Source organism: Zootoca vivipara, chromosome 2, assembly GCF_963506605.1.
Source record: "Zootoca vivipara chromosome 2, rZooViv1.1, whole genome shotgun sequence".
Classification (NCBI taxonomy): domain Eukaryota; kingdom Metazoa; phylum Chordata; class Lepidosauria; order Squamata; family Lacertidae; genus Zootoca; species Zootoca vivipara.
In genome coordinates, this window is record NC_083277.1 from 25,643,479 (window position 1) to 25,659,401 (window position 15,923).

At 45.4% G+C, this 15,923-nt stretch overlaps 1 protein-coding gene across 24 annotated transcripts in view; it reads right to left on the reverse strand.

The window, feature by feature from the left end:
- The window catches only part of MAGI1 (membrane associated guanylate kinase, WW and PDZ domain containing 1), a 477,919-nt gene that overhangs the window by 97,011 nt on the left and 364,985 nt on the right, over window positions 1-15,923 (reverse strand). For 14 of the 24 annotated variants that reach the window (XM_060271319.1, XM_060271303.1, XM_060271312.1 and 11 more), the window contains exons 5-7: window positions 14,199-14,412; window positions 11,405-11,487; window positions 7,105-7,140 (exon numbers count right to left, since the gene is read on the reverse strand). In XM_060271319.1, the coding sequence (XP_060127302.1) occupies window positions 7,105-7,140; window positions 11,405-11,487; window positions 14,199-14,412 (333 nt within the window). The remainder of the gene's footprint in view (window positions 1-7,104; window positions 7,141-11,404; window positions 11,488-14,198; window positions 14,413-15,923) is intronic. The other 10 variants (XM_060271307.1, XM_060271323.1, XM_060271306.1 and 7 more) reach the window with 3 other exon arrangements.

Here is a 15,923-nt window from a genome sequence, read left to right on the forward strand (position 1 = left end):
GGGTCTCTAGCTGTTTTTCAACTACAATTCCCATCATCCCTGACCACTGGTCCTGCTAGCTAGGGATGATGGGAGTTGTAGTCCAAAAACAGCTGGAGACCCAAGCTTCGGAAACGTTGATCTAGTCCAGGGGTCCCCAAACTGCGGCCCCCGGGCCGGATGCGGCCCAATCGGCCTCCCAATCCGGCCCGCGACGACCCCCGTCGCCCGCTGCCGCCGCCCGCTCTTACGGCGCGCGGCGCGGCGACGATCTAAAAAATCGGCAAAAAATCGCCGAAAATCCTTTGTGCGCATGCGTATGGGCCTCTCCCGACCCAGAAGAGGTCATTTCCGATGCACTTCCGGGTCGGGGGAGGCCCATACGCATGCGCACAAGCGATTTTCGGCGATTTTTTCCCGCCCGTGCGTGTGTGCGCATGCGCACGGGCGCACACTCCCCTGCCCTCCGGCCCGCCGCGCGGTCGGCGCGGTGGGCACCGGCCCACGGCGCGGTAAGTCTGGGGACCCCTGATCTAGTCCTTTTTCTTATCCTCAGCAGGGAATATTAACACACACACACACCTGAATTCTGACATAGCACACTCCAAATAGGGTTTTAACCATGGGCTGTTCCTAAACTCAATAGGGTGAATTGAAAGAAAGAAAGAGAAAGGAGACACTATATGCTCAGCATATCAGTGTCTTTTTCAGAATCAGGCCGTTTCATTGAGCTTACCTATAATGGTAAAAAAATAACCAACGTGAGAATTATTCTAAGACCACAGCAAGAAGCCATTTTTGTGTGTAACAAGCATTAGTTAACAGCACAATCATATGCATGTCTACTTAGAAGGACGTCCCCATAAGGCTTGTTCCCAGGAAGCACATATAGGATTACAGCCTTAAAAAGAAAAGAAAAAACACCCAAACCTTATTTTGTAGCCTGTACAATCAAATGGTTGCGCAACACGAAACAGTAATCCAGTGTGCTATCGACAGGCTCCAGCTACAATGCCATAAGGACACAAATAGCTCCAGACTGAACAGCAATGAAACCCTTATAAACACACATGGGCTAATTACTCAAAATGTATGTTTGCAATGCGGAAACTGGCTGAAAATCAAGAGAAATTATTTAATGAGTTCTGCTCCACATGTTCCTTGTTTGCAAATAAAAGGCAGGTTTCCCTCCAACTTCCCCCACCCACATCTTTTCTTTTTTTTAAAAAAAAATGCTATCCTTCTGAAGCATCTTTGGATTCCTTGAGATATAAAGAAAGGAAACGCAAGCCAGCACTGATTGGGGGTAGAGGAGGAGTGGTTTGGAGGTGCGTGTGCAAGAAAGGAAACGCTTGCCAAAATGATAAACTGGTCTTTTCTGCAGACCAGAAACAAGGGCTTTCTGGGTACAGCATTTGAAGGCAATAAAATTGCTTCTCAGAAGACCCAAATTTTGCTCTGTAATCCTTCACCAAAGAAAACCGAACAAAATATGTTTTTTTCTTTGTTAGAGTCACTTAAAATCTGGACTTTAATAGTGCTTCCAAAGATATTACACCTCTTAAAATCAATGTCTAGGTGTCCAGAATACTTCCATAATGTGGAAGTTGAAGCTGGCGAGAATGTCACTGCAGAGAAAAATGAGCTCTGGGTCTCCGTGTTTAGTACCTCAGCCATTTTTTTAAAAAATGTACCAAGTAAAATGTTATTAAAATTCACCTTGGAGAGATTTGTCCCTGCCTTTTCTTTGCCTTTTTGATCTGAAGCATTTTGACAAACAAGTGCTAAATTCCAAAAATAAACATCAATATTGAAATTGTAAGCAATGTTGTTGATAATCCACCACCAAAGTGAAAGGTTGCCACTTTTAAAAAAAGCTTTTTTGTTTCTTTTGTTTGTTTTCTTTCTGTCTTGAATGAGTTGCATTTTAACAAGTGTGCACAGGCTTGCATGCGGTTTCTCTGGAAATTCGTACTTGGGGGGGGGGGGAGACGCACACACAACATTGGGGAAATTGCAAAGCCAATCGGGGAATAAACTTATCATATGTCAGCTGGGGTATTGTTTTGGGGGGTTTTATTGGTGGGGGTTGCTGGTGTTTATTTTTTGTATCTTTATTTTGCATCTGATTATGATTTATGTGGAAATTGATCAATCTTGTTGTGTGCTTTATGATGTTTTGTTTACGACTAACCTTTCTGTTTGCAGTTATGCCATTTTTGGATGTTGTAGGCCGCCTTGAGCGTGGTTTTAGTTTTGGAAAGGTGGCATACAAACAAAACGATTCGTAGAATCACAGAAACATAGTTGGAAGGGTCCCTGAGGATCATCTGAGCATCACCTCCTGGACTAGATCAGACTTGCAACCTATCAGCACCACATTCTAACCAACTGAGAATGACTGGCTGTTATGTTACTTTATTCTTTCTGCCCATGCCCAAGCACACAGAAGGTAGTGACATTGGCATTCTTGGTTGTCCTCACCCTGGAGAAACTACAGCTAATTAGTAACATGTGTGATAAGCAGACTGGCTATGTGTGTATCAGTGTTTTTTTCTGCAGTTGTAAACACTGCCATATATTTTTTTTAAAAAAAAAGATGGCCAAGCATGTGGGAAGGGGTGAGCGGACCATTGCTTCGTTCACCATGACTTCTAACCGTTAAGGCAGGGGTCAGCAACCTTTTTCAGCCATGGGCCAGTCCACCGTCCCTCAGACCATGTGGGGGGCTGGACTATTATATATATTTTTTGGGGGGGGGGGACGAACAAATTCCTATGTCCCACAATAACCCAGAGATGCATTTTAAATAAAAGCACACATTCTACCCGTGTAAAAACACCAGGCAGGCCCCACAAATAACCCAGAGATGCATTTTAAATAAAAGGACACATTCTACTCATATAAAAACACGCTGATTCCCGGACTGTCCACGGGCTGGACTGAGAAGGCCACTGGGCCGCACCCGGCCCCCAGGCCTTAGGTTGCCTACCGCTGCGTTAAGGTATGTGGTTTTTAATATATATGCCGTGTTACAGTATTTACTACTTGCTGCACAGCACCATGAGATCCCTTTGGGATGTATATTTAGAAATATAACAAACGAGTGAACGATAAAGTAGTACAAGCTCCAAATAGTCAGAGACACACAGCTGAGCTGCCCGAGAGCCACGGACTAGCTGCAGCTCTCCAACATTTGTCCTAGAGCGTTTGGAAACGTGAACCATCTCTTTCACCTTTCATAAAGTTTAGCGCTTCAAACACCAGGGCTCAGGCTGCAAAGCAGGCCTGCTGCTCAGAGTACAGAAGAATTGTTCATGAAGTACAAGGCCCAATGAATATCAACAGCAAACAGAACACCCACAAGTGGGAGATGAACAAGTCAAGGGGTGGGACGCACCTAACAAATCCTGTGAGTAGAAGATCTGCGCAAGGGGTTTTCCACCTGCGCAAAGGGGCTTTCTCCGCCTCTGCTCCCCCTGAAACTGGCTCAGGGTGGGTGGGGTGGGAGAACCCCTCAGAACAGCAGGGGGATTGCTCCATCTGGCAAGCGGATAGGCTTGATACGCAGATAGGCTTGTGCAGATGGAACATTTATAAAAGCGCAACGTTGCATTGTATCCCAAATCTCTAAAACAGGTTCGGTGGAAATCAACTTCTGTTTTACGCAGAGTACATCTGTTTATTGAGTATACAAATTTATTGATTTGAAAGCTTCTACTCTGAGAAAAAAAAGAGAACTTTGTTGAATACCATCCTATAACCCCATTTGCCAGAGGCAGCTCCTCTTTTTGGGTACCTGTCCTAAGTGTATCACTATTTTGCTCTATTTATATTTCCCTTGTTAACATTTTGTTAGGGTAAGTTACCAATGCTGTCCCCCTTAAGGGATCAGCTTACTCCTCGGATTCTGTAAAATTTCATTCTCTAAGTGGGACTGCATGCATTTTATCCTTGGAACACGAACACACACACACACACACACACACACACACACACACACACACACACACACGTGCCTGAATACTAAGGCACTGCACAGCACGCAGCCTACCCTGTTTCCCCTTTTTTAATACGTAGTCATAAAGTAAGCCATGGCAGGGTTTTTAAGTATTTGAGAAATATAAGACATACCCCGAAAATAAGCCATACTTCCGCGCCGCGGAAACCAACCTCCACAGGCACCTCCACTCACAGAGTCACTCCATGCAGCCAGCACTGCAGGAGTGCGATCAGCTATGATGAGGCGCTCCAAGAGCTCCGCTTAACAGCTGATCGTGCTCCCGCCTTGCTGGCTGCATCCCCGCGCTCTGCCTTCTCGTCCACCGCCATCCCTGCCACTTCCGTGCTTGCCGCCACTGCTGGGCTCACTGCTTCTTCCTTGCCTGGCCCGACCAAGGAGCTTGGAGCGCCCTGCAGCGGCGGGCGGAGCGCATGAGCCAGCGGCCTCTGCCTGGCCCGGCCAAAGACGCCTGCCACCCCGCCACCCGGAACTGGGGGCTGCTGCAGCGCCGAGCACTCAAGACAGCCCAGCAGCGCCCTGAGCCAGTGCCCTGAACCGTAAAAACCGTACCGGTAATAAAAAAATAAGACATCCCACCGAAAGTAAGCCACCCTGTGTTTTTTGAGGGGGGAAAAGTTATAAGACGGTGTCTTAAAAAGGGGGAAACACGGTACCATTTCACACACTGCAGCTGCTGAGCTACGTTTTGAAAGGGCGATAACATGCTGTAGGGCAACCATATTTCCTAATATGTTTTAAAGAAAAGCTACACTCGTGGCTGCTGTATCAGTAAAGGACTAGCTGTTGTACAGTAAACGGATGCAGTGTACAACAATGAGACTTCAGAGAGAGCTGTTTGGACAAACCGCTGGCCACCTCCATAGTTAGGCAAATCAAGTATGTGAAGGAGGTGTGTGATGCTGCCCTCAACTCTCTGCTCCTCCCTTGCTTGAGTAGGGAAGCAAACCACAGGCCATCTCGAACAAACTGCAAGCACTGGTTCAGCTGCAGGTGCTACGCAGCCACACCATGGTTTGTTTTCACCACTCAGAGAACAAAGCGGAGCCTGCTTGGGAAGCGCACACAACTCATTCACAAACAAACCTCCCTAACTATGGTTTGCAGCCATCATTACATCCAAACGCAATCGAGTGCCTAATAGTGGATAGGGGGCGAAGCAATAAGATATAATTTCCTGATGGTTTTGGAGATTCAATGATAGCATCATAACCATGCCAGCTGCAGATCTAGTCTAGCTCGTCAGGGTTAGAAATGGCCATGCCCTGAAAATAGAACCAGGCTTGTAATCCAAATTCTGTCTAATTTCTGGAATCGGTTCTGTATTCTTAATTCCCAATGCTAATAATGATGATGATGATGATGATAGTAATAGTAATAATAATAATGATGATGATAATAATAATAATTTATACCCTGCCCTCCCCAGGCAAGACTGGGCTCAGGGCGGCTAACACAGGATATAAAACAATTGATTAAAATACAGCTTAAAAACAAGATTAAATGCAACATTAAAATGCAGCCTCATTTCAATAGGAACTCAAATCAAAAACTGTTTGGGGAGGAAAATGTCAAATCTTCACTAGGCCAACTATCCAGACTTGTCCTACGTAGGCCAGAAAAAGCCAGGGAAGTCCCCAAATATGAGTTCCATCACAGAAGGAAAAGGGAAAAAGGGGGAGGGGATCAAGTTGGTTCCAGGCCAAAGGCCAGGCGGAACAACTGTATTACAGGCCCTGCGGAAAGAAATCAGATCCCACAGGGCCCTGGTCTCGTGAGACATAGCGCAGAATCAGAGGGCGGACATCTGAAGGCAGCCCTGTTTAGGGAGGTTTTTTAATGTTTAATAGATTATTTTATTTCATTTTTCTGTTGGAAGCCGCCCAGAGTGGCTGGGGAAACCCAGCCAGATGGGCGGGGTATAAATATCAAATTATTATTATTATTATTATTATTATTATTATTATTATTATTATTATTATTCCAACAGGCCGGAGCCAGTGTTGAAAAGTCCCTGGCTCTGGTTGAGGCTAATCTGACTTCCTTGGGGCCCGGGACCTCTAGGGTGTTGCTATTTATGGACCTTAACAGGCCCGGCTCTAGGTGTACTCCCGGTGGTGCGGGGCGCCAGGGTGCCGGGCCAGCAGGAGGGGGCGCTGCGCGACGAAGCCGCACGGAAGCCGTGCTGCGCGCTGCGAGGGTGGGGGCGCCGGAGCGATCTCCGCGCTTCAGCGCCAGGGCGCCCGACCTGCTCGAGATGGCCCTGGACCTTAAGGTCCTCCGCGAGAGGCGGTCCCATAGGTACGAGGGTCCTAGGCCCTTGCAAGCTTGATGAAATATACAGAGTTCTGGCAGTTTCAGGTGCAGTTTAGGCCGCGTGGAACCACAGATATCCCCCTCCCAAAAGGGTGGGTGCAAGAAAGGGCATAATACAAAGTTGAGTGATGGCAGAAAGCAATCTGAATGCAAGCACTGGACCCGACACGATTATGGCAGATTATGTTAGATTCACAAATCAAGTACCCGACTTCAAATGTGAACTAAATATAATAGCAATAGTAGTTAGCATTAATGAGAAGCATATACACGTGTCCCGTAGCACAGAAATACTTTCAAACAATGAGTTGTATCCAACCGAGTCATGAAGTGAGTGGAATGACTCCCGTTTCTGCACTGGAGCTTCCATCTCCCTGCACATACACAACGCCAACTGCTCTGGGGTTTCCCACCAACAATACAGAGCAGATTTGGGGCAGGGTGAGGGGGTTTGCAGAAACAGAAGAGGGCAGAGAAGTTAACATTGTGCGAGCTGAAGTCATTCTGCTTGCCCAATGACTTAGCCGGATTTGACCCAGAGTCATGTAGAGGGGGAAAAGGGTTGACGGCTCCACAAATCTACTGGACAGCAACAACCCTGCCTGAAAATGGCATGCTTAAGCAAAAACAAGCAAACAAACAAAGAAAAGAAAACACTTTTGGATACTACTATGTTAGATCTTTCTTGAAATTAAAAGAAGAAAAAAGTGATACAAAGAAAAGGATGTTAAAGCAGTTAACGGTGCAGTCCAACCAACGGTGCAAAAAATGAGAGATGGATGATTTACCTAGTTCACTGTCCAGTTCCTCCGTGTGTACCCCTTCTTCTCCAAAGGAAGAGCAGTAAGTGAGATAGAAAAAAATTAAAAGAAAAATTCAGACACCAGCACCAAGCAAGAAATTCCTTCCAGTATACAGCAGAACCAACACCAGGTTTTGTAACAACCTAGCCCAAACCCATACGCCACAGCACCTTAGTCAGGAGGGACACTGTGGCCACTGACAATAATACTGAAAATATATATCTTTTTGCATTCCAAAAGGCTAACAACATGGATCTGCTCTCTTCCCCCCCCCCACCCCCCGGCTGAATGGGGGCCGTCTGGGCTTGTCAGTTTAATTTGCCAAATCTAGAACTTGGGCTTCCCATTCATTTTTGTGAATGGTGGAAAGTCTAAGGTGACTCTGCCTGCATATCCCTTTTGGAAAGTCCTTGTGAGTAGGTAGAGCTCCAGTGCTTAACTCGGAGCCCTTGCACATGCAAGGAATTGGAGCCTCAAAAGGAAAGTTGGTGTACCTTCAACTATTACAATATCTAAATTACTTTTTTTGTCCCCAAATAATTAACAACTAAACCCCAGTCCAGTTTAGCTTGTTCTTAAAGAAGAGCAGAACCCCATTAGAATGAATTGAGACTGCTCAGGGCCCATGCTCGTAGGTTGGTGAACCCATCCAGCTACCTTTTCAAAGCCAAATAACTGGATAATATTAAGCTGGTTATTCAGGTGTGCTTCAAGAGTTCAATATACGTGTTGATTGCTGCATATTGGACTTTGGTCCTACTCTAGAAACTACATGCCTCAAGTATAAAGTCCTACTTTATACTTTATGGTTGCATTAAGGGACAACCACTTGCAGAGAGCTTCTATTAAATAAAGCGTAATTTAATCACCCATTTACTTATTGCATACCATTTCCATCTGCTAACAATGTTATGAATGACTGGGGATGTCATTTTGTCAAGAAACAAAATTGCAGCCAGCAAATGAAAGATGATAAAACTTGCAAGCAAATGACTGATAAAAGAATAATGGATTCGGTTTAGCACGAGTCAGCCAGATAATCTCAGAATTTCTCCAAACATGAGATACGTCAGCATAAACAGATTAATTGTTCCAGATTTGTATTTTGTGGTTAGATTAATTCAAAATTGGTAATAAATAGCTGCCATATGACAGACAATGAATGCATCCAAAAATTGTGTCCAGTTATATATTTTTCTAATGGTTATACCTGCAAAAATGAACCGCGTGATTTTTAAACACTTGCCCAAGTTGGAGGGCCCAAAGAACATACGTTTTCATGTGTAACACCCCAGAGCAAATTCCTGGCACATCTAGCTCAAATATCTCAAGGAGCATCACTGGAAAAGACCAGTGAGAACCAGGGTCAGTCAGAGGAGACCACAGTGGACTAGTTGAACTATTGCAGGATTCACCAACCTGTTGCCCCGCAGATGTTTTGGACAACAATTCTCATCAGCCCCAGTCAGCACAGGTTGCAGTCCAAGACATCAGCAGGTCACCAGATTTGCAAAGGCTGAACTACTGGGCCCGATTCGATATAAAGCACAATCATATCTTTATATACTCATATGCGTAAACCATGCAAAGTTACCCATGTTATTTCACTGAGGTCACATTACCATACTCAAAGTTGGAAATAATAATAATAAGTAAAAAAAGGATTTCCCTTCATTTGCTCCACAGGACATCCTTCACAATTTAAAAAGAAGAAAATCACGGTGCACAGCAAAATAAAGTAACGGTTAAGGATTTTGACATTTATACCCCCTGCCGGTGCATGTATTCGTTCACTATCCAATAGGCTACAGAAAGTAAATTTGCTGAATAAAGGAGTTGCCGTACAATCACACGTCTACTCGTTAAAAATTATAATAGTGGGATATATTGATTATGCCTATTTGCTGGAGTTCGACACCTATTTGGCTCCCTTGTTTTGAAATGGGAATGGCCGATTTGTGCCAGAGGACAGGAGGCATCAATGCCGAGGTAAGCCCAACTGAGTTCAGCAGGACTTGCTCCGAGGGAAGGGAGCACAGGGCTGCAGCCTTGAGGCTTCTCATAAAAATGTGGTCTGGAGGCTGGGGTTAAAGAAACTATTTAGCGTAGGGCAATGTGGGGAGTGCGTTATTTGGAGGGGCACCTCCCACACACAGGCTGGCGTAATGCAAATTTCGGTATCATGGAAATGCTTCTTAAAAAGCCATTTTGGAAACATTTTTTTTTAAAAAAAAATTGTGATTGCTAGCTTCTGAGGAACTGCTAATGCATCAATTAGCTAAGGGCCAGGCGAGATGTCAGAGCAGCAGCAGCAGCAGCAGCAGCAGCATTAGCATTTCTGCTTGTTCAGGAGCCTGCCGGAGTTATGTATAAATAGGGCTGAGAGCAGGACCATAAGGCAAGTTGAGGAGAATGCCTCAGGCAGCGGTCCGTGTTGCTCTTTCTCCCCACCTTCCACTTGTTCCTCATGTCTATCTTCCCTGATCCCTTCTTCCCCGGGGACACCATTTTGGGGTGCATCTCAGGTGCCAAAATGTCTTGGGCCAGCCCTGGTTGTAAGGGTCTAATTTTAAGCTCCAGTGGGGCATGCAGTTGAGCCTTCATCACCTTACCTCTCCCAGGTCACTTTTGCCCTAGCTCTGCCTTAATACCTGACATATATGGATGAGGAAGTGTATGAATAACTGCCTGCCACCATTACCTCTAGTTTGGTTCTAACCACTGGCGGAGGAAGGAATGCGGGGGGAGCGCACAGCCCCCGGCAGTGCAATCCTGGTGGGGGGCCATCGCGGATGCCCCCCCGCCCGCACTGGGAGCCCCGCCCCCAGAGATGGAATGCCACGCCCCCAGGACGTGTGCCAGCCCCGCCCCCGACTGCTCTCCGCCCCCCGGTGCTGAAGCATGAAGCTCCGCCACTGGTCCTAACGCATAGCAATTTGACCTACAAGTTATGTTGAGGGCGTTTAACTATTTTGTTTCATTTTGTTTTAAAATGAACTTAAGAATTAGGCATGTGTTGCTGCCCCTTTCATTTTCATTTTCTCTCCCCTCAGCTTTCTACCTGTTGCTTGTTTTTTTAAATTGCTGTCACATACCCCATTTTCTTCTCCCAAGTTAAATTAAAGTAGCCGGGTCTCTTGAGTTGGAAACTGGCTGGCATCCTGAGCGTCTCAAGGGGTGCAAATATCAAATCTGATTTATTACTTCAATAACTGCTGGGAAATAACACTGCAAAAATGGAGTGACATTATATATATATATATATATATACACCTTTTATTTTCACTAAGATAAGCAATAATGACCATTGGATCAAAATGAAGTGACGAAGCTACAAGATCCCATACACTGTGACTCAAGACTAATTGTAGGATTCTACAAGGATGGAATTAAATTGTCTTTTCCTTTTTTTTCCTTCCTCAGTGGATTCACCAGGGAGTAATTTTCAAAAGCAGGAGAATTGTAGCTATGATTTTAGCTGCTGCTGCTTCTTTTAAAAAAGTAATAATAACCAGCTCAGAAAAGCTGCAAGGTGATTATAGTTGAAAAATCATAGAACCATAGAATCTTAGAGTTGGAAGGGACCCAAGGGTCATTTAGACCAACCCCCCTACAATGCAGGAATCTCCGCTAAATCATCCATGACAAATGGCCATCCAACCAAAACATTAGGAAGAACTTCCTGACAGTAAGAGCTGTTTGGCAGTGGAATTTGCTGCCAAGGAGTGTGGTGGAGTCTCCTTCTTTGGAGGTCTTTAAGCAGAGGCTTGACAGGCATATGTCAGGAATGCTTTGATGGTGTTTCCTGCTCGGCAGGAAACTGGATGGCCCTTGTGGTTTCTTCCAACTCTTCTATGCTTCTATGAAACCTCTGCTTAAAAACCTCCAAGGAAAAACAGCAAGCTGAGCTCGCTGAATTGGACCATTGCTTAGGTCCTTAGGATGCTTCTTCTGCTAATGCCATTGCAGCTAAGTCCACCTTCAGAGTCTCTATAGAGGCCAGTATTCTATAGCTGAGGTGATATACAAAAATAATGCCACCTAGAACTTAAGGAAGATTCTGTCCTGCATGTTGCCATTTAAAAATGCTTCTGGTACACATAGCACATACCCATCAAGGGAAATCTGTACCAAGGATATAGTTTAGCACCCCCACCTGCATTATGATACAAATCTGGGCCCCACTGAACCAGCTGTGTGATTTTGAGAGGAGAATCCGGTTCCGCTCATTCTTTTGCAACCTTAAGTTGTTTTCCAGATTTAATTTCAGCGTTTACTCCCTTACCGTCATCTTCACATTCTTCTAGAGGCTTTTGCTGTTTGTTCAGGCACCGTGGGTCTAGCCAAGACGTCGTTTTAGTGTTATGGCTGCAAACCAAAATAAAAGAAAAAAAGGAAGAGAGACCTTTGTTAAAAATAAAGTATCAGTGACAGAAAAATAGCCTGTGGCCACCCCTCTGACTCATCTGAGCTAAATCTATTTTCATTTAGAATGGAGCATAAAAATTAAACTTTCTAAGACATGGCTTCCGGTCTAGTCTCTGAAAATACATGGAGAAAAAGGAAACGATATATGAAGGTGCAATGGTGGTGGGCCCATTTGGATGGACCTACCCCCATAGACTGTTCCCGAATGATCTGGGGCAAATCTTTCCCCCTACAGACAACTTGACAATTGCTAAGCGATGAGTTAGAATTGTAGAGTTGGAAGGGACCAGTTCAACCCCCTGCAATGCAGGAATCTTTTGCCCAACGTGGGACTCGAACCCACAACCTTGAGATTAAGAGTCTCACGATCCATCCGAGCTCTAATATGCAGGTCGGGTTAAAGGGATGCCTTTTACACTGATAAGGCAGTACTACGTTATTGAAAAGTGCCGGGACCAGAGCTAGCAATGTGCACATCCTCTGAGCTGGATGGCACTGTATGATAGGCCAGATGCAAACCCGGCCCTTCAATGATCCTGCTCCCCCTACCCCAGCAGTGTAGCTAGCCGCTCTGGTGCCCGGTGCAGCGCACGCGTCCTGCAGCTGGGGGAGGGGCGAGCTGCCCATGGGGACGAGATGAGCCAAGGCGTTGCGTGGGCCCTCTCCACAACCTCTCCCTCAGCTGTAGGGTGGCTGAGGTGGTGGGCAGGAGCAAGCCCCGCGTTGCGTGGGCAGGAGCAAGCCCCGCCTGCCGCCTCCCCCTCAGGAAAGATGCATGGCTCAGGCACGCTGCAGGCCCCCCGCCTCACCTAGCTACCAGTGGCGTAGGAAGGGGTGTGTGGTAGGTGTGGAAGTTGTTGGTTTTTTTTTTTTTAAAAAAGTGACGTTAGGCCATTTTATAGAATCATAGAGTTGGAAAAGACCACAAGGGCCATCCAGTCCAACCCCCTGCCGAGCAGGAAACACCATCAAAGCATTCTTGACATATGCCTGTCAAGCCTCCGCTTAAAGACCTCCAAAGAAGGAGACTCCACCACACTCATTGGCAGCAAATTCCACTGCCGAACAGCTCTTACTGTCAGGAAGTTCTTCCTAATGTTTAGGTGGAATCTTCTTTCTTGTAGCTTGGATCCATTGCTCCATGTCTGCTTCTCTGGAGCAGCAGAAAACAACCTTTCTCCCTCTTCCATGTGACATCCTTTTATATATTTGAACATGGCTATCATATCACCCCTTAACCTTCTCTTCTCCAGGCTAAACATATCCAGCTCCCTAAACCGTTCCTCATAAGGCATCGTTTCCAGGCCTTTGACCATTTTGGTTGCCCTCCTCTGGACACGTTCCAGCTTGTCAGCACACAGATATTTTTGCCATTTTGTCACCCCCCTCAGTGATGACACCTGGGGTGGCCTGCACCCACCGTACCCTGTTTCCTATGCCACTGCCCTACCCCCCACCAATCTGCCTGTTCACCTTTCTGTCACATCTAAAGGCCTAGCATTCTAATTCTTGCAGTGGAAACCTCATTCACCTCCTTTCCTTTCAGCAACCCCGATGGCTCAAACATGGCCTCCGCTGACAAACAGGGAACTACATAGCATTCCTGTTCCAGTATCACTTTAAATAGCATGGCACAGTTCCTTCCACAAGTCTCAAAGGGGGTTTGCAACACGACCTAACCCTCCTCTGAAATGATGTGGGCATGTACTTTTGAAGACTTCACTACTAAGCAGCAGACCCGTTCTCAAAGGATGGGCTTCACAATCCCTGCTATAGATTATTGGCGATATGAAAGCTGGAGTGGAAGGTCGCTGTTTCACACACTACTTTACCCACCCTCGCAATACAGAAGGCAAAAAAACACGATTTAATTCTTTTGTGCACTCCAGGGCAATTAATCTCTAACTGGTAAACCAGGGCATAGAAGTCTAGCAAGCAAGTCAAATTAACAATAATGGAGTAAAAGGGGTCTGCCAAGGTGTAAAACATTTTATGTCCCAAGGGGATAAAGGGATTTTTATACAGTATTTGGATAGCCTTCAGAAGTGAGAAAACAAGATGCTTCTAAGACAAACGGTGGCAGAACTTCACAAGGTCCTGGGCCTTGTGATGAATGAGAAGCCAACTTTCTAGCTTGTCACACTATGATTTGTCTACTATTGAGGGAAATGACGACTAACTTTTGAGAAGTGCAATGCATTACCCTCTACTGCCAAACTGTTGATGCTTTGACCTGCCAGAGAATTTAACAGGGGATCACTTAGCTTCTGGTTTGTTTGGCAAAACAGTTTGATTGCTGCAGACAATAGTGTTTCCTAAATAAATTTCTCAACAATTATGCGTTTGTTTTCAGAATAAGCGCGAATGAGTTATGGTTAAACTGCAGTTCAATGCGTGGCGGTTAGTAGCATGGCATTCAGTGCAATGCCCTTCTAAGTCGCAAGTGAGGGGAACCTGCAGTCCCCAGGAGAAAAGCAGCCCTTGGCCGACCTTTGCCTAACTCCCGGCCACTTCCAGCACCACCACCAACCAGAAGAAGAAAGCCCCAAAGGCACTGTGTCTAGTTCGGCCTAAAAAAATGGTGCAACAATTCAACCCCTCTCTTGTTTATCTGCAAGTTCAAAGAACACACAAGAAAATGATCTCTTTACTCAATAAAGTAGACTTCTCCATTTTCTGTATAGGCCATCTCCCAGTTTTCAGGCAGAGGACCCAAGTTTTCCTCTGCACAAGGAGGTAGGTATTGAGGGAGCTTCTGAGAAGGTTCCGTGGTGGGAACAGTGGTGATGCTGCTATTATTCACAGATGGGGGAGCCGAGTCTCTTGTGCTGTGTGTATTGTGCTCGTCTTGTTCACCAGAGTCTGCTGCAGAAGGGGACACACACACACACACACACACACAGAGAGAGAGAATTAGACATCGTGATTATTAGTCAATGGTACATTACTATTTTCACCCTGCTTCCTTCCATAATCGTTTGAGACATTTCGTTAAAAAACAACAAGCATGCAAGCTGGATCCACCAAGCTGGGGCTGTTTCTTAAGTAACTAGTGAGTAACAAAGACTATTAGACCATTCAGAAATGGAGGCATATAATTACGGTATAGTTTGTAACTATATACCTGTCTTGTCCTGATGTTTTCACCCTTGTCTGTTTTATTTACAGTGGTAACTCTACTTATGAATTTAATGCGTTCCGAACACACATTTGTAAGTAGAAAAAAATTGTAAGTCGAATCCCATAGGAATGCATTGGGAGAAAAAATTCGTAAATCGAAGTAACCCTATCTAAAAATTCGTAAGTAGAAAAAATCCTATCTAAACCGCATCCAAGATGGCGGACGGAGCTCCGTTCGTAAGTAGAAACATTCGTAAGTAGAAACATTCGTAAGTAGAGGTACCACTGTATTTTAATCCATATTTCTTACTGGGTTGTTCCAAACCATACAGGAATATTGCGAAAGGTGGGGGAAGGTTAGAAATGGAAGCACGTCACATTGGAAAGATCAGGTTTTAATACCAAGTGGCCTATCTGACTGACTAGCACCCAGGGCTACTTGACCAACCCGCAGATGAGATACACATTTAATCGTTCTACAGCTATGCTGATATGCATCTTAAGACGTAAGCAGAAAGATGCACATTGACCAAATGTAACATTAGCCACAGTCTGGGAGTAAGAGACTCATTTTCAGAACCCTAGCTTTCCACTATGCCGTATCATCTGAGTTTAGCGTTTTGTGAAAATCTTATGCGAAACTGCTCCATGCAAAACCAATGGCCATTTCAGTGGACCAAACCTGGCTCATTCCTGCAAGCCACACCACACCCACAACTTCATTCTAGGATTGTACCACTTCTGAATCCAGGCAAGAGTTTCCCCCTAATAAGCAGTACGTCAGGAATGTTAAAACTATACCAGTTTCTCTTTGGCATCCTGCCTACAAGCAGGAAGTTCTTGATACAGGGCAGCATTTCAACACAGTTGGCACATAAAACACCTGGGTTTGCTGCATTTGGGGGGGATGAAAGAATGTGACTTTGTAACTGCAAAATTATTAGGTGAGCTGATCTTCCAAATTCCGTACGGCGTTTAGGAAAACAAGCTCGCTCTGAAAGTCAGTATAAAATGCCCATGGAATTTGCAAATACAGAAAGGGATTCATCTAGCAAATCTCAGAAGCCACCTGAAAGGTCTTCTACTCATGTAATGGGGCTTCCCCTTTCTTCTCCGCGCAAAATGGGCTCTGGTGGCATCAGGAAAACCCTCAGAACATCATGCAAGGGAAGAGGAGGGAGGATTGTTCTGTCTGGCAAGCAGTTACGCTTGCACAGATGGAACACTCGACCTGGCATGATGTTGGATTCCACCCA